Source organism: Amphiura filiformis, chromosome 20 (assembly GCF_039555335.1).
Source record: "Amphiura filiformis chromosome 20, Afil_fr2py, whole genome shotgun sequence".
NCBI classification, from domain to species: Eukaryota; Metazoa; Echinodermata; class Ophiuroidea; order Amphilepidida; family Amphiuridae; genus Amphiura; species Amphiura filiformis.
In genome coordinates, this window is record NC_092647.1 from 7,728,504 (window position 1) to 7,746,925 (window position 18,422).

Consider the following 18,422-nt stretch of genomic DNA (forward strand, 5'->3'; position numbering starts at 1 on the left):
AAATCAATGATAGCTGATGTTGATACATCTAATGCACTTCCCCCTTAATTCGGGGCTCTCGTGCATTAGACGCATCAACACCAGCGCGCGTGTATTATTTTGTCTAATTTCATTTTTTGTCAAATTTCATGAACTTGTCAAAGTTCATTAACCTATAAGTGTGCAATATTTGTTTGTCTTTTAACATGTCTTCAATGACAAAGAGAACAGTATTAACCATGGTAAAATCATTGACATGTACATGTATTTAATTTTATGTGAAATATTCATTTATCGTTTAATTTGTCGTAAGTGGAAAAAGAGAATCATTATACCTTTATCATGATAAAACACTAAAAACAATTTTGTATTGTTGTGTAATTGATGCAATCTTGATTTCACGAAGGAATTCTTGATAAACTTGATGCTATAACTGATTTACATGTATAGCCCTATTCCCTTGTAAAAGTGGCACAATTGTGATTTTACCCTTTCGTTGTTAAGTAAGCATATCTCGAGATTATAAGAAGCAAATTGAACAGACTAAATGGCATTAGAGAGCTAAGACTATGCCCTTGACGTTGATGTAAGCATCATGTCACAACGGTATTCTGCCAAAGAGGGCGCTTTGATTGACCAATTCAGCATCGATTTCCTCCTAGCGATGAAAGTCAAAATTTTCGCGCGCTTCGCACTCATTTCATCACACAATTATTTAAAAGATCAATTTAAGACCCATATTCAACTTCATTATAACCAAAATTATGAGGGAAAGGCCCTATTTGTGCAAACTTTCGCGCGCTCCGCGCACACTTGTTTCAAGAATTGGGGAGGGGCGTCATTATGCATCCTTAGCCCTGGGCGCCACAACCCCTACCTACGCCACTGCTGATGAGGGAATTGAGACTTTCAGATATGTTTTCCTGATGATAAATTACTTGTATATTCAAAGATCGTTCTTTCGATGACGAAACTGGGAAATTCCCCCAATATGAAACTTATTTATATCAACATGATCAAGTTTTGATCACATGAATGTATGTTTCGCCTGGCTAATGGCTATAGCTGATTTCATTTCGCAGTTAGCTCCGGGAGTTAGCTGGCAGACACGACAATTGTTTGTGAAAATCGCATCATGTGTTAAAAGTTTTCTGATCATTATCAAATCAATCATGTATTATAAATACACAACGTTGGTGAGCGTTCACCTCATCATTTTCCTGGTAACGTGCTGTACCATGTCATGCGCAACAAAAGGACCCGGTAAGTTATTAATGACCTTGAAATGTTTCACGCCTTTTGATATTAGTTTTAACCATGTCACTCTCTAAATGTTAAAAACTAAAAATTCACTTTTTTGGAGTGATCTGAGCAGGGGTGCCACTTGTGATTTCTTCTTCAGAAGCAAGACATAATGCAGTCATATCTACAGTAGAATTCACCACGACCTTTGTCAGACTTAAACCCCATTAAAAGCTATTAAACCAAGATAACACTCATTGAAAACAGCTCAAGTATGTTAAATCAGATCTTCTCTGGTTAAATCCACACTACACATGTTTCTGTTTTACCTGTGTGGTATTGCAATGAGCTGGTATTATAGTTTAAGTTGGGTAACCAATTATAAAGCAAACGCAAGGTAACAATACTCTGTGTGCCTTTGTTTACGAAATGAGACAATAGTCTGCTTATTGTTAACCAGCATTCTTGAAAATGAGAAACATAATGGTTGTAGACTTAACACGGTTTGGAAATAATTTCTTCATATTTTTTGTTGTTATCTGTCGTTTACATATCCTGCCTAAAACACCAAAGTGCGAATATTTCCAAACACCTAAATTAGCTAAAAAATTAGGACATGTTACAAAACTATATTTTCTAGAATTTCAGAGAGAACTTTAAATATTGGCCGGTTGTTTTTCACATAGTGACGTTAACTAGGCAATGTCCTATTACATATAACATACACTAAAACATTAAGTGCGAATATTTCCAAACATCTAAATTAGCTAAAACTTTAGGACATGTTACAAAACTATATTTTCTAGAATTTCAGAGAGTAATTTAAATATTGGCCGGTTATTTTTCACACAGTGACGTTAACTAGGCAATGGCATATACTTATAACATACACTATTTGTAGAGCTCACACGTCAATGGTGAGAGCACTGTGCATTGTGTATAGGAAAACGGATAGTAACTGCAGTATGGTTTTTATGCTCAAAATTTCCTCAATCATATCAGACATATAGAATGGTATTAAGGGGGAATAATACCCTGATTTTCATCAGTACCCCTCTTCTTTTTTTCTTGCAAATTTATAAAGTACATAAATATGTTCATCACCTCATCTCCTGAACTTATAAAATATATCTACATACAAAGTGTTTTTAAACCATTTTAGCAAATCATTTTAGCCCTATATATTTTTGTTTACTGTATCCTAGTAACTCAGACTAGGATGTTTCATAACGAACTATAATTTATTCCATTCAACATGTTCAAGTAGGGTACATGAATAGAATACATTAAATCCTTTGTTATACTCTCTATAGAAAATCCAGTGGTGCATGCAAAATAACAGTTAATATTAACACTGAATAAATTAAATAAACACTTACACAATGGATGCATAGTCATTAGTCAATTTAATACTATAATGTGTTGTTAGGAGAAGAAAAGGCTATTAGGTCACCGTATGTCAGGTTATAGGTCAATTGGTTCAGGTCAAATTTAAGCATCAATTTTGAATACACATGTGAGAGTCTGTGATATCATAATGAGGCATCATTTTGATATTCTGTCTTAAACTGGATATATATCGAGAAGTGCAAGTTGGATATACTAATATACCTTGGGATGTAAATGGTGAGTACAATTTAGAATGCCTAGTTGAGATGGATTTCACAAATAAATATAAAATAGTTACCAAAATCACAAAAGTTAAGCTTACGGAAAACTACCCAATATGGTGGTATAGGTGACAAGAAAATCAATTTTTTTCAACATTGCTGTAGTATGGTTGTGGTAACCTGTTACCTATGGCTTAATTAAGTTTCTGTGAAATAATGTCGCAAGTTAAAAATACAAAATATAGCTCAACATTGAAAATAGAAGCATTTTAACCAGTTCCGTTTTTGATAGTTGTTGAGCACCAAGTTCATGAAGTCATAAAAGAAATCAGGAACCACTTATTCCCATTTTACATATCAACTTTATTTCCCTAATGTGTTAGCAACACATATCCAAAATTTTAACGAAATCAGTTGATAGTAAGCTTTCCAAAATGAAGTGAATTTAAATCATCAGTGATGTACCACCTTTTGGCTTCTACTTTTAAAAGCATGTAAGCTACGTTGATACCGATGCCACCAATAAAACGAGAAGATTTGCCCCTTCATTTTGCATACCACTTTGTCCAATTTTTTTTGTAATTTCTTCACAAAATGCAAAAAAATGCAAAAACTTAAAAAAATCAATGGGTGTAGTACCCCCTTAAACTAGACAGCACTTTTTATAGCTTTTTTTTTAAAATACGCTAAATATAAATTAAATTGATTTTCTTGTTACATATATTTCAGATGTTAAACTAAACAAAGTTGACAAGATGAACAAAACATCAAACGGTCCAGTACCGTCGGATTGTCTGCACTGCATTTGTATCATAGAGTCTGGATGTAAAATGCCCAATCCTGTGTGTTCAATGGACGTTGGCTCGTTATCATGCGGACCTTATCAGATCAAAGAAGCTGACTGGGAGGACGCTAGGCTCAAAGGAGGAGATCTAGATGGTGGTAAATATGACAATTCCTTTTAAAGGGAACGTTCGCTTTACTTGTTAAGTGGAACATGGTACAAATGACAATAAGCAAATCCTTAACACCAAACAATTTGGCTTTCGGTCAAAACATTCGACCTTTATGGTTATAGAGCAAATGGTAGACAAGGTTACTGCAGCAGTTGAAAGAAACGAAACAACTATTGGAATATTTCTGGACTTGACAAAAGCCTTTGATACAATCGATCATAACATACTCTTAACTTACATAAATTAGAACGTGGTATTGAGTTAGAATGGTTCAGAAACTATCTGAGCAACAGAAAACAATATGTTTATTATAATTCTTATAAATCAAAATCTCACGATATTAGGCCGATATGTGGTGTTCCGCAAGGATCAATACTGGGTCCACTTCTATTTTACTCTATGTCAATTACTCAATGATATAACTAATGCATCTAAAATACTCGAATTCGTCCTTTTTGCATACGATAACATAGTACCACTGTTTTGTACTCCCATAAAAAACCTAGAACGCCAGACAATCATTGTTAAAGGTACCCAATGGCATATAGCCAGTGCTTTTTTCGTTGCGACAGACATTGCGTTTTCGTTTCTTTTTAATTCGCCCAGGAATATCTTCGGTGGTACACTTAAATTATTATATTTTGTCAAGGGCTTTGTTCTCTTTCCCTTTGGTTTTGTTGCTGATAAAGCGCTGACGGTGGCAAATTTCCTGCTGCGTTTGCAGATATGCACTCACAAACACATATGAAAAGGTCGCACTGTAAGTTTATGGCCTTAAGTTTATGTTTTTATCTCGTGTTTTTTTTTTTTTTTTTTTTTTTTTTCAGACTGGAAGAAATGCACCGCCACGTTTGAGTGTAGTGAGCGCTGTGTTCAGGGTTATATGATGCGCTACGCCATCAGTTCCCGTATTGGACACACTCCGACGTGTGAGGACTTTGCACGCATTCACAACGGGGGACCTAATGGATACAAAAAAGACACCACCTTGGGATACTGGGAGAAGGTGAAAGCATGTCTTTCTTAGCAATGCTGAATTTGCGAACGTTTGCAAGCAGCAATTCACAAATAGTACTAACTCAATACTGTATGACCAATTCCCGGGATCAATTAGGCTCGACATAAAATGCCGGCAAATGGAATATACACACACTGGTCAAACATATTGCAACATCGCAACATCTTTGAAAAAAAAAAAAAGAATGATGAAAAAAAAAAGATTGATATTCATCTATCCCGGCCGGGAACCACATTTTTGCTTCACTTTTTCATTTTAGACAATTTGAAATGGCAATGTTCTTTGCATGAAACAAGTAAGACCAGGTTACTGAATCAATGGGATGGAAAGGTTTACCTGCATGGACGTCATGTGTGTATTCCAGCGGTTATGATGACAGAACAATGGAAATACATTTGAATGCAGAGACGAAGAAACTTTAGTCCACAAAGCGTCCAGATGCCTTTAGATTGGTCGACAAATGGTTCAATTCGTTGCCGCAAGGTATCAGGAAAATGATTTGTGGCGATTGGACGAAAATAACAGTAAAAACGGCCGACTTCTTGCAAGGGTTTATGGGACTCGGGAATTTCAAATGACATTTAACATTTTAAGTACGTACTATGAACACATAAGACAATGTTTGGTGCGATTCAAGGTCATTCGGTACCTTAATATGGCAATGTATGGGATAGCCACGTGACGTTTCTTTCTTCTGAATCCCCAAACCTGGAAGGAATTTGTCTTCTAATGCTGGTCATTTCTTCCACCCGACACATCCATGAATCATTCTGCCACCACCATTTTCCTGATACCTTGAAGAAACAATTCGGAGACAGTGTAAAGGCATCGGAACATTTTGTGGACTGGATTCAAACATATTTTCGAATTCCGTGTTTCTGCCATAAGCACTAGAATACGCGCATGATGTCAACACAAGCGTTACAAGTGACACCTTCCAACTATTGATTAGCATAATCTTACTTATTTCAATGCAGAGAACATTTCTATCTATATTATTGAACTGTCCCCCCCCCCCGGTTTTTTCTTCTATTATGATTATAGGAAGGTCTGACCCCACCTAAAAATTTAGGGGGGGGGGGGGGATCTTGATCCTCACTTCCCTCCGGCTATGTCATTCTGCGCTGAACTTAAATGCACCCTATCGCATAAACGTGTTAATTGGCATTGGATCAATCTATGGTCATGATGGTGGGAACTGCAGAAAAGAAACGACCGGAAGTGAAACTGCTGCGTGTTACAAAAACGTTCATTTCTTCGAACTTACGAGTCTCATCTAAATAATTTTGCACGAAAATTATCGCGAACATGAATATTATAAATGAAAGGTCGATATGACTGTATCTGTATTTTGTTCGATTTGAATGTCGTGACGGTAAAAATCGAAAAATGAACTAATATACATGATAAATCACAATTTTAATACCAATTTTAAAATTTGAATTAAAGACCGGTTAGAGTGTACTTTTATTCATACTTGCTTGCAATTATCAAATCTGCAACTTCCCTTTAAGATTTCTAGATATAAAAAAAACCCATTTTTTTCTTGGAAAAGTTGATACCAAATTTTGTATGACGCTAAGTGAACGATTTTACGGGCTCATTAATTACACGGTCTCCACGCTTTATAACAAAAGACCCTGCTCACTGGCGTATTGCCTGTTATAATAGGCATATTTCAGTGGAGTCTGACCAGAGACATTCATGATAACATCGATTACCCAGTTTAAAATATATTATTTCCCACGCCTCATAGTGGAAGAATAACAAATTTATTACTTGAAACTGATTATGAATATTGCTATGTGGCTGACCAATAACGAAAGCTGTTAGATAGATACCCGAGTATCTTAACGGAAGAAGAAGTAAAAGAAGAAAATTTTAGAGATCCACCGAAGACGAAAATTTAAATTTAAAATCTGAAGTCGCTTATAATGGTTCAAAATTGGAAGAATAACATTTTTCAGAAAGATTGACAAAATAATGAAGAAAACTGAAATGTTACGTCCGGCTGACTTTGAGATCCGGGCTTACGATGTCCTAAAAAGAAACCAAAAATATATGTTATTAACTCATTTAGCTAGCAAACAATTACCGTTTGGAGATATACTCATTGGAGTCATAGTCTTACACTCAAATTTTAAAATGCGCAAATTGTGTTGATTTGCGAGTACACAATTGAAATACTTAAAACATTCATGCGCGCGAAGCACGCAAAAATTGGAATGTGCATGTCTTGTCATACATGTTACCCCGCACTTGATCCTCACATATTATCCAACCCCCCCACAAGTATTTATGGACACTCCCTAAACTACTTCTATATTCAAAGATTGTTCTTTCGATGACGAAACTGGGAAATTCCCCCAATATGAAACTTTATGATTCATATAATCAGTTTTGATCACGTGAGTGTGTGCCTATGTAGGCCTACCGCCTGGCTAGCTGATTTCATTTCGCAGTTACCTGGCAGGTGACACACACGACAATTATTGTTTGTGAAAATCGTGTTAAAACTTTTCGGATCATTATCAATCATGTATTATAAATACACAACGTTGGTGAGCTTGCACCTCATCGTTTTCCTGGTAACCTGCTGTACCATGTCATGCGCTACAAAAGGAACCGGTAAGTTATTAATGACCTTGAAATGTTTCACCCTTTTGATAATTTTTAATCATGTTTGTATACTCTCTAAATATTAAAGAATGAAAATCCACTTTTATGGAGTGATCTGAGGTCATTACACACCTTTAGAAGAATAAAAAACATTGCCAACATTATTCTTAACGATTTACAAAACAATACAATCTCAGTATACTAATAGAAGTACCTACTCTATGCTACTTCCTTATCCGCATGACTAGACACATTTCAGCACATTGTATACGAGTAGTGTTTGTTTTAAAGGGAAACTGTTCGGGGAAGTGAAATGAGCCCTTCAAATTTACAGTTTTCGACTTTGAACTATTTTTTGCTGGATTTTTTCCCCATATTTTGACAATTTGAAAGTCTGGATTTACATCGATCATATTAAACTGGTCAAAAAGTCTGTAAATCCGAACTCCTCTATACGGGGTGTGCATCTATTTAAACGTGTTAATTGGCATTGGATCAATCTATGGTCATGATGGTGGGAACTGCAGAAAAGAAACGACCGGAAGTGAAACTGCTGCGTGTTACAAAAACGTTCATTTCTTCGAACTTACGAGTCTCATCTAAATAATTTTGCACGAAAATTATCGCGAACATGAATATTATAAATGAAAGGTCGATATGACTGTATCTGTATTTTGTTCGATTTGAATGTCTACTTACTTACTTTACTTTAATCCACCACTTTTGCCTTTCATAGCGTCGTGGGGAAATGTAACTTTCTTTCCTGGGCAAGTCGGGTAGCCTCACTCATGGTAATCCCATGACTCTATGCTACTTCCTTATCCGCATGACTAGACACATTTCAGCACATTGTATACGAGTAGTGTTTGTTTTAAAGGGAAACTGTTCGGGGAAGTGAAATGAGCCCTTCAAATTCTCCTCTATACGGGGTGTGCATCTATTTCCTGGAATAGCACATTTCACCAATTAAGATGAATATACCGTATCTTATTTTGCAAGTGTTCTGGCAGGCACCTCTATCATTTTGATTTAAAAGTTTGATCAATTCACGTCATCTGGTCTCTTGATCTTTGGGAATCGAATACCTGAGTGGAAGAAGGGCCCAACTCCAATTTTTTACAAAATGAGTTAGACACAGAATTTTATTGCCTGCAGACTGTTCTTCCTTGTGTGTGAAAGATGAGCCTAAATCCACTCTCTAAATAGACTTCCACGTACACTTAATCATGGTTTTCATGGAAGATTTTTTCACAAATATTGGGTTAAAGAAGAATAACATATTATATGCTTCTACTTGTGCAATTAATGGGTAATTACCAAATTTCTGTAGATATTTATAACACATCCACCTACGGAACTGGCACTTGCAGTATATTAGTGGAAGAAGGGCCCAACTCCAGCTCGTATTGCCTGTACCGTTGCCATGGAAACATCATATTTAATTTTGAATGTATGTAATAGTGTATATTCATGTATTAAAAGACCCCTGAAGATGAATACATTCTGCCTATAAAACTTTTCCAAATATTAAGTTTTTTCTTAATATCTCAAAAACAGTTTTGATGGAGTTGGGCCCATCTTCCACTCAGGTATTCAATTGTTTGCTCTATCGTGTTGATTTAATTTATTTCCTTGTTACATCTAATTTCAGATGTTAAACTAAACAAAGTTGACCAGATGAACAAAACATCAAACGGTCCAGTACCGTCGGATTGTCTGCACTGCATTTGCATCGTAGAGTCTGGTTGTAAAATGCCCAATCCTTTGTGTACAATGGACGTTGGCTCGTTATCATGCGGACCATATCAGATCAAAGAAGGTTACTGGACGGACGCTAGGCTCAAAGGAGGAGATCTAGACGGTGGTAAATATAACAATTCATTTTAAAGGGAACGTTAGATTTATACTTGTATCCAATGCGACAAGTGCTATCAGGTGGGCGACTTGTCTATCCGGACCAAAACAAAATCTGAGGAAACGAAGAAAAAATAATGGAAGAGGAAAGCGGCAAAGAGAACACAAGGGGATTGAGGTCCAAGATGATAATTCAAGAGATGTAAGAGATCGACGTTTTAGTGCGTTTTGCCGTTGCGACAACGGCAATTTTGCCGAAGCGGCTTCCTACTGCAACGCAGCTACTAAACAAAGGGAAAGACAACAAAGTCCAGAATAACTGAAGCTTAACCAACGCTGCCTTTTCCGTTCTCCCTTTTTTTAAAAAGAACGAAACGGCCCTAAACAAGATGTTCAATCGCACGTCGCAAAATCGTCGAAGGGACAGTACTGTATAGTTCGATGTTTGTCTGTTGTGACTTAAGATCAGTATAATTAGTCCGACAATCTTGCGTGCGTTTTTTGCGTTGAGACAGACATTGCGTTTTCGTTTCTTGTTAATTCTCCACAGCAATTTTAGGTTGTTATTATTATATATCTTTGTTCTTTTCCTCCTTATTTTGTTGCTGAAATTCCGCTGACGGTGGCAAATTTCCGGCCACGTTTGCAGAAACGTACTCACAAGCACATTATGAAAAAGTCGCACTATAATCTGGCCTTAAGTTTACGTGTTTCTTTTTATCCTATTTTTTTTCAGACTGGAAAAAATGCACCGCCACGTTTGACTGTAGTGAGCGCGCTGTTCAGGGTTACATGATGCGCTACGCCGTCAGTTCCCGTATTGGACACGCTCCGACGTGTGAGGACTTTGCACGCATTCACAACGGGGGACCTAATGGATACAAAAACCCCAACACCTTGGGCTACTGGGAAAAAGTGAAAGCCTGTCTTTCTTAGCAATCTCGAACGTTTGCAAACTAGCAATTCATATATAGTAATAGTACTAGTATATAGTAACTCATCACATATCACCATGAATACTTACTTCACCATGAATATACACACACTGGTCAAACATATTGCAACATCATTGAAGAAAAGAATAATTCATCTCCTGTAGTTTCATATGACAATATTTTTTTTTTTTTTTTTTATAAGATCGGGCTAATGAATGGGATGGATGGAAGGGGTTACATGGGTGACACTATGCGTGGAAATAATGGAAATCCATTTGAATGTAGAGACGCAAAAACTTTAGTCCACAAAATATCCAGATGCCTTTAGAATGGTCACCAAATGATTTAATTGGCTTCTGCAAGGTATCAAAACATGAATACCGGTTACGGAAGAAGGTTGCACGGAAGTGGTGATTGGATGAAAATAACAGTTAATGATGGCCGGCGTCTTGCAAGGGTCGGGAAGACGTTTTTGGTGTGAATCAAGGTCATCCGGTGCTTCATGGGTTGTCACGCGACTTTTCGTTCTTCTGAGTCTCCCAGACCTTGAAGGACATTTGTCTTTTAATATTGGTAATTTTTTCCACCCGCCCCATCCATGAATCATTCTCCTACCACCATTGTCCTGATACCTTGAATAAACCATTCAGAGACATTTAAAGGCATCGGAATATTTTTGGACTGCAAAGTTTGTTCGTCTCTGTATTAAAACGGATTTCTGTCTTTCCGACATTGTAAACACTGGAATAGGCGCATGGTGTCAGCACAGGTGTTTGCATAATGTTACTTATTTCATGCAAAGAACATTTCTATCTAGTACGCCATGTGAAATTGACAAGATATTGTAGCATTTTATCAATGTACAACTTTAATACAGCAACGTTGCAATATTTTTAGCCATTGTGTGTATGAATGCTAATTTCACGAATGTCAAAAGTCATGTGTATTAAGGATCAGTTTAATTAAATGTTGTACTTAACATCTTCAATTTGTCAAGGTCATCATTAAAATGTAAGTAATATGTTTATATCTACCAGGGGGGGATGTCTCGCAGGAGGTGTTGTCTGATCTCAAAGAGAACAATTATACATTATGTACACATTAGTTAGATTTATGCGATACATAAATTAGGCTAGTAGAGGAAACTTCGATTTCGGATTTTACTATATGTCAAAATATCACTGAACGAGGATGAATCGACCTCCGACGACATTGTGAGAAAGTGCAAAACAAAGGCCAGGTTAATGTTTTCATCAACATTTACATTTTACATATTACTTAAGCTACGTATTCGCTTAGCTGCCTTGCTCGTCGAAAAAAACTAGTAATTTGTTTATAGTAAACGTACTGCAAATTATATTGCTCGAGGTTTGGCGCCATTATCCACGGTATCTGCCTTGCTGTATTAACTATCTTTTCTCCTCCAAAACATCAATCCTCGTCCCTCTGTGATATAAAATCAAGAGAAAGTACAATGCAGAGGTTATCATGTAAAAGTTCAAGTAAACCATAATCTCATATATTTATCCGACTCGGACAATCAGAAAGAAGAGGAATTTGTTAAAACTTGCTTCAAAACCTAAAAGCACCAAGATCACCTTTTTTCTTCGCGTTATACTGACGAATTCAAACTATAACCCGCCCTGTGTATTATTGCAACTATAAAGGGTGACTTTTTTTTGCCAGTACAAACCCAGCAAACACAAAAATGTTTTAAAAACGTTTTAAATAAGTTATATTTTGGCTTTTGGTTTAGTTAAAAACGTTTTAATAACATTAAAATGTCGGGTTATATATAAAGGTCATGATAACGTTTTAAAACGTTTTGTATGAAAACACACTACAACAATATTTTTAAATGTTTTCAAAAAATGTTATCGTAAACTATTTTTGCAAACATTTTTGCCAAATATTGTGTCAATACTTAAATAACATTAAGTGAAAATATTTGAACCCAGCAAACACAGAAATGTTCTTAAAATGTTTTGTTCAAAACCTTTTAATAACATTTAAATGTCGGGTTATATAAAGGTCATGAAAACGTTTTTAAAACGTTATTGAAAATATTTTGGGCAAATATTTTTCGAAAAATATTTTTTCAACCCCAAAATAACATTCTGTTTAGAATGTTTTGTATCAAGTTTTCAAGAATGTTTTTGGAATGTGATTAAAACGTTTTTATACCTTTTATATAACCCGACATTTAAACGTTTTCTATAAAACATTTTTATATGCTGAGCAGAAGATTATCAAAAAATGTTTTTTAAGGTTATGAAAACGTTTTAAACTCTTAATATACTCTTTATATAACCCGACATTTAAACATTTTCTGACAACCTATTATAACTTTTTGCGAATGATGTCGAAAACGTTTTGTGTTTGCTGGGAAGGCGCTTTTGTAATATTGTCGCTACGCGCGCCCGGCGAATCGCGTATAAGACACAACGGGTCATAGATGGTTTATAGTAGTTTGGTATTTGTCAATATGCGAAAATCACACCGATTATTGGTCTCAGGTCTTACGGGAACAGGAATGTTACATGTCGTATTTGCAAGTATTATTATGTTCAAAATAATGGAACATTTTCAAGCTAGAATCATGTTATTTGTACTCGCCATGATTTCAGCTTCTTCCAGAGTTTCAGGCAAATGTCTACCAACAGTCTCAGGTAGAAATAGCGTTGCCAATCCACCATTAAAGAACTCCCTCCAAATATGAGAAACGTTAACGGTGGCCAAGAGGCGAATAGCAAAAGGACAAGTGGTGTCAAAATGGCGCTAATGGTGCTATGAGCTATGGTGGTGGCCAGCCCCACTCCCATGGCTCTGAATGAGGGAAAAATTAGTATGAACAAACTTGAACATGTTGAAAGGTGGATCGTTTCGTCAAAAATGTATTGATGTGAAAGCTTGTGAAGTGAGGTGGGTGCTACACCAAAAAAGGCAGAAATTACATACTCACGTATGAGGGTATCATGGACATGTATATATCACTGCCATATGAGGTGGTCCGAGGGGAAGTGCGGAAAAGACGTTGGCAGTGATACAAGGCGATGGGACGCTCCAACATATGCAAGCTCTGCCTGGATTGGGGCAACGCCCACTTCACTTCACAACAATACATTATTTTAATGAACATTAATTCAGGTACAGGTCAACTATATTCTATTGTAGTTCCAAAGAAGAGCAGATTTGCATGGCTACTTGCAATATCATTGTTTATATCGCAGGTTACACTTCTTGCAATATCATTGTTTATATCGCAGGTTACACTTCTTGCAATATCATTGTTTATATCGCAGGTTACACTTCTTGCAATATCATTGTTTATATCGCAGGTTACACTTCTTGCAATATATCATTGTTTATATCGCAGGTTACACTTCTTGCAATATCATTGTTTATATCGCAGGTTACACTTCTTGCAATATCATTGTTTATATCGCAGGTTACACTTCTTGCAATATCATTGTTTATATCGCAGGTTACACTTCTTGCAATATCATTGTTTTATAATGTAGTTTTACCACTTATTGCAATACCAATGTTCAATGTAGTTTTACCAATGGCCGTGTGTACTGAACTCGTCACCCTTAGCGTTACATCACAAATATTATGAATTTTTACACCAATCGAGTTTCTATTTAGATTATCTCCACAAGTATTAACCCTAAACTAGCAAAAGTATACATTTTTGAAAAGCTGAAGGCATAAGCAATTCAAATATACACATTTCAACGCAATATACAGGGTGACCTTCAAGTTATACAGGGTGGAAAGAAAAAGATTCGGATAAAATATGGGTTACTTAATGCATTGCTTATTACCAGCAGTAATAAACTAGAAGTAAACAACATTCTTTTGGTTAGAGGACGGGGGAGCCTACTGACTTTGGAAGAACCAAAATCAGAGCTGTTTGGTAATCTCGGAATACAGGGTGTCTCAAAGTATGTTAGAATTTTTTACTGTTCAACATTTGAACTGAAACATTTTGCCCCTAACCCATACAGAAAAAAACATGCCCAAATTTAGATTCCTCATCAAATTTCCCTTCAGAAAATCTATACTTTGACTATGATAGGATAAGTAATTACAATTTTACAGTAACTTTTCGATTTTGAAAACATCCGCACTACTTACTACATATGAAAACAGGTATTTTTGTGTGGAAAAGTTTATATTTTCTAGACTAAACCAATCATAAATGATTAAAAACAATTAGTAAAATTGTTTAGCTGTAAGGTCATGAGTGTTTTAGTTGCTAAATAGAGTTAAAATCCAATTTACAGCCTTTACAGAAGCAGATTATGCACTAAAATATAAATCCCATAGAGTTTGTGTGAACCACATCCCCCACCTCCGCCACCCTGCCCATTCTGAATTCTATGAAGCACAGTATCAGTATTAAAAAGGCTAAAGAATTTCTTTTTACAGGGTTAAAAGTGCATTTTATTTAGCAATAAAATGAGACCACAAGCATGACAATAACTTCCTGCTTGGCAGAGATATCATCATTTAATTTGAGTCGACTTTGCATGAAAAAACGTAACATCGCCACCTTTTATGGGTGGCGAGTTCAGGACACACAGCCCAATACCAAAGTTAAAATGTAGTTTTACTGCAATACCACGTTTGTTTATCACGTTGTTTGACCATTTCTTGCATTGTTTAATAACGTATTTTACCACTTCTTGCAATATTAATGGTACAATGTATTTTACCACTTCTTACAATACCATTGTTTATTGCGTACTTTTACCAATTATTGCATCATCATTGTTTATAAAGTAGTTTTACCACTTCTTACAATACAAATATTTTTAACGTACTTTTACCAATTCTGTAATGTAGTTTTACCAGTTCTTGCAATACTTATTAAAATGTGGTTTCACCACCTATAGCTATAGAGCAATGTTTACGAGTCTTTTGTAAGAAGCAGTTATCACAAAATAAGTAAATCAGTACTTTTGGTCGGGCCTTTGATTAACATAAATTAAAGGTACACAATAGGCTATATCTAAACCGTTTGTAAATTGGGTACCCTAACATTTGGCAGGTCGAGAGGATCCGAGGCACACCGACATCGCCTGGCTAATAATTACTTGGTACAGCAGAGATACTAAAATTAATACCCGGGATCGATACACGTGAATTTGCTATGCACGAGTTTGATATGAGAAGAAAATCGTTGGATACCGGTGTAGAAAATGATGAATATCTCCCGTAAATGATTTCGTATAAAGAAACCAGATGTGGTTCCTTGCACATGAATATATATTTTGAACAGATATGATAGTCGTTAGCTTGCGCTTTGAGACAGTAGCTTGCGTCTTGAGTCAAAAACTGACAATAATTCCGCAATAATTCTGATTTATATGTGCCGAATTATATAGCGCAGTGTATAGGCCAATCGTGAAGGTTGTCAAAAGAATATGACCTATGGCATACCATGCTTGACTGACACATAGCGAGGTCAGTCACCGAGTTAATCGGGGCTATTGTCAGTAGCCTTTATAGTCAGATGTCCTTCAGCCTATTATGCGACTAACTAAACAGTGTTAAACAGGTCGATATGTATAATGGCATGCATGCGTGGCGGTGGATTCAATCTACCATAGCGATTTCTGCCATGAAGATATCGGGGCGATGACACCGTGCGAGGTGGGCGAACAATTTTAGCTCGCCGTTTGGGAATTCCCGGGGGCTCATAATTATTACACAACCCTAAAACGGTATTGCTCAGACTAATGAAAACAAATAATTACACGCATCATAACGTTTCTTTCGGTTGTGCAAACATTTTATACGAATAAAACCCACTACATGTACTTCTTCATGTTGAAATACATAAGTAAAACACTAGCAGACACGACATTATTATTGTTTTGTGAAAATCGTATGTGATAAAACTCTTCGGATCATCATCAATCATGTATTATAAATACACAATGTTAAGCTTGCACCTTATCGTTTTCCTGGTAACTTGCTGTACAATGTCATGCGCAACAAAAGGACCCGGTAAGTTATTAATGAACTTGAAATGTTTCACCCTTTTGATAAGTTTTAACCATGTTTGTATACTCTCTAAATGTTAAAGACTGAAAATCCACTATTATTACTCTAAAGTAATCTATGGGCTGTTACTCCAAAAAGAGTGAAATTACACACCTTTAGAAGAATTCTAAAAAAAAATGTCAACTTTATTCTCAACGATTTACAAAATGATTAAATGTCAATATACTAAAATATAGAATATGAAATTGACATTTATTTTGTTATTTTACTTCCTTTTATTTATAGGCCATTAACGGGTCTTCATACATGTAGTTCGTTTTAAAGGGAAACATGTTCTGAAAGGCGTCAGATAATAGGAATAAAGACATAAACGATCATATTCTTGTTTATATGCTATGTAATATTGTAGTCTTTCAACCCTTTCACAACTTCAGCTGTGTAACTTACAATTCTTTGTAATCTTAGAAAATAAATCGCTCTGGACATTAAGTAATGATCATACTGTAGACGATCACCAGACTATTATGTTCTAATCATACTATAGACTAATGTGACGTCATTGTCAGGCAGTTTAAAAACTCCCGCCTCATCACAACAAGGCATGAGTACAGTGTACTGATCGCACGGAGTTCGCTCAAGCATAACTAGTAGACTAATCCCTTTTCGCCTCATTAAATATATGTCACATTAGGTCAGGGACGCTATTATAATAGTTTGAATCATTTATTTGAGGTCAATAGATAAAAGAGAGGCCTTGAATTGAATCACACAGGTGTTGCTCTAGATATTATCGTCAAAGCTCCTAATATAACAGATTTCATGGAGGCGGCTCTTGCTCATTCATAGCGCTCAAAATTTCATCAATCCTGTTGTATACTTTATCTTGCTGAGTGCAAGGGCTGGTAATTTTTCCTCTCATGGTTATTACGCGTTTATGTGCCGGTTAGTTTGGTCACATTTTACCATGTTGGTGCGCTTGCTTTTATCATGCTGTACTTTGCGGTTTCATAGTCTTCTGTTACCTATACCATTTTTCACCCTGTGTGTGAATTGCTATTAGAAAACCGTGAATATAATGTTAAACTCTCACAATCTTGTCGTTAATGTGATACCACAGTCATTGCCATTTTGGGAATATAATTCGAACATTGTGTGGGAAAATATTGTGGTCAAATGTAAGTAAATAATGAAAATCGCTTAATCATGTTAATTGGAATAATACCAACCAGCAACGGACATTGATTCAAGACTACGTGAGACGTTCGGGGTAAGTAAAGCATTTCCTTGATATAAAAACAGCCCAAAAGCAGTCATAAATTCAACTTCTTATCACAACGTGACACATTGAAAAACTTATTTTGAGAGGCCCTACGCTGGTTCCTTTAATTCTAGTTTAAAATCTGTTCTTCACCTGCAGTCTGATATGGTATCTATGGTTTCATCAAAGTCTTGGGAAATTATGCGATGGTATTTTGGTTAAAAAGCCCGATAAATATCGGTATTTATGCAAGCGACATTATTTAGCGTGTAAAATGCATTGAAAATTGTCGGCTAAAGAGTGTATAAATTAAAACCACGAACAGTAATAATCAATCCAAGTGTTTTTAATTAAAATATGTTGTTTTGCAATCCTAATCATGCTAATGGGATTCCATACCCAAGAAAGCAGTTGCAATTTACACTTATTCATCACATTGCACGGCAATGTATACTTTTATATGTCTGCAATTTGTATATGGGCGTCGGTTGTTCGATTTTTTTAAAGATCCCAAAGTATTCCATTGTATTCCAAAGTTTTATCATCTGGTCTTTCAATCTACTATGGAATCATTTAATTGTTTGCTTTATTATGTTGGTTTGATTTGTTTTACATATTTAAGCTATTATACCATACAAAATTGACAAGATCATGAAGATGAACAAAACACCAAACGGTCCAGTACCGTCTGATTGTCTGCATTGCATTTGCATCGTAGCCTCTGTTTGTAAAATGCCCAATCCTGTTTGTTCAATTGACGTTGATTCGGAATCATGCGGACCATATCAGATGATCTGATATGGTCCGCATGATTCCGAATCAACGATTCAGATCATAGAGGATTACTGGGAGGACGCTAGGCAGAAAGGAGGAGATCTAGATGGTGGTAAATATAACAATTTTGCTTTACATTAGTTCAGTGGTACATGGTACAAA

The 18,422-nt window shown here is 36.0% G+C and overlaps 2 protein-coding genes across 2 annotated transcripts; both read left to right on the forward strand.

The window, feature by feature from the left end:
• The first annotated feature begins 1,032 nt into the window (after positions 1-1,032).
• On the forward strand, positions 1,033-6,263 carry LOC140142849 (lysozyme-like). The gene is made up of 3 exons (XM_072164869.1): positions 1,033-1,242; positions 3,561-3,773; positions 4,615-6,263. The coding sequence occupies exons 1-3, from the start codon at positions 1,035-1,037 to the stop codon at positions 4,812-4,814; spliced, it is 621 nt and encodes a 206-aa protein (XP_072020970.1). The 5' UTR covers positions 1,033-1,034; the 3' UTR covers positions 4,815-6,263.
• Positions 6,264-7,189: 926 nt separating this feature from the next.
• On the forward strand, positions 7,190-10,266 carry LOC140142850 (lysozyme-like). The gene is made up of 3 exons (XM_072164870.1): positions 7,190-7,433; positions 9,076-9,288; positions 10,015-10,266. Exons 1-3 carry the CDS (start codon positions 7,343-7,345, stop codon positions 10,212-10,214), a joined length of 504 nt encoding a protein of 167 aa, XP_072020971.1. The 5' UTR covers positions 7,190-7,342; the 3' UTR covers positions 10,215-10,266.
• Positions 10,267-18,422: the final 8,156 nt, after the last annotated feature.

What these genes read in the sequence shown, in the direction of transcription:
- LOC140142850 (XM_072164870.1), top strand. Translation starts at nt 7,343, where the DNA reads ATGTATTATAAATACACAACGTTGGTGAGCTTGCACCTCATCGTTTTC. An exon ending in ATGCGCTACAAAAGGAACCG is followed by an intron (nt 7,434 to 9,075) that starts GTAAGTTATTAA and finishes ATCTAATTTCAG; the next exon opens with ATGTTAAACTAAACAAAGTT. An exon ending in AGGAGGAGATCTAGACGGTG is followed by an intron (nt 9,289 to 10,014) that starts GTAAATATAACA and finishes ATTTTTTTTCAG; the next exon opens with ACTGGAAAAAATGCACCGCC.
- LOC140142849 (XM_072164869.1), top strand. Translation starts at nt 1,035, where the DNA reads ATGGCTATAGCTGATTTCATTTCGCAGTTAGCTCCGGGAGTTAGCTGG. An exon ending in ATGCGCAACAAAAGGACCCG is followed by an intron (nt 1,243 to 3,560) that starts GTAAGTTATTAA and finishes CATATATTTCAG; the next exon opens with ATGTTAAACTAAACAAAGTT. An exon ending in AGGAGGAGATCTAGATGGTG is followed by an intron (nt 3,774 to 4,614) that starts GTAAATATGACA and finishes TTTTTTTTTCAG; the next exon opens with ACTGGAAGAAATGCACCGCC.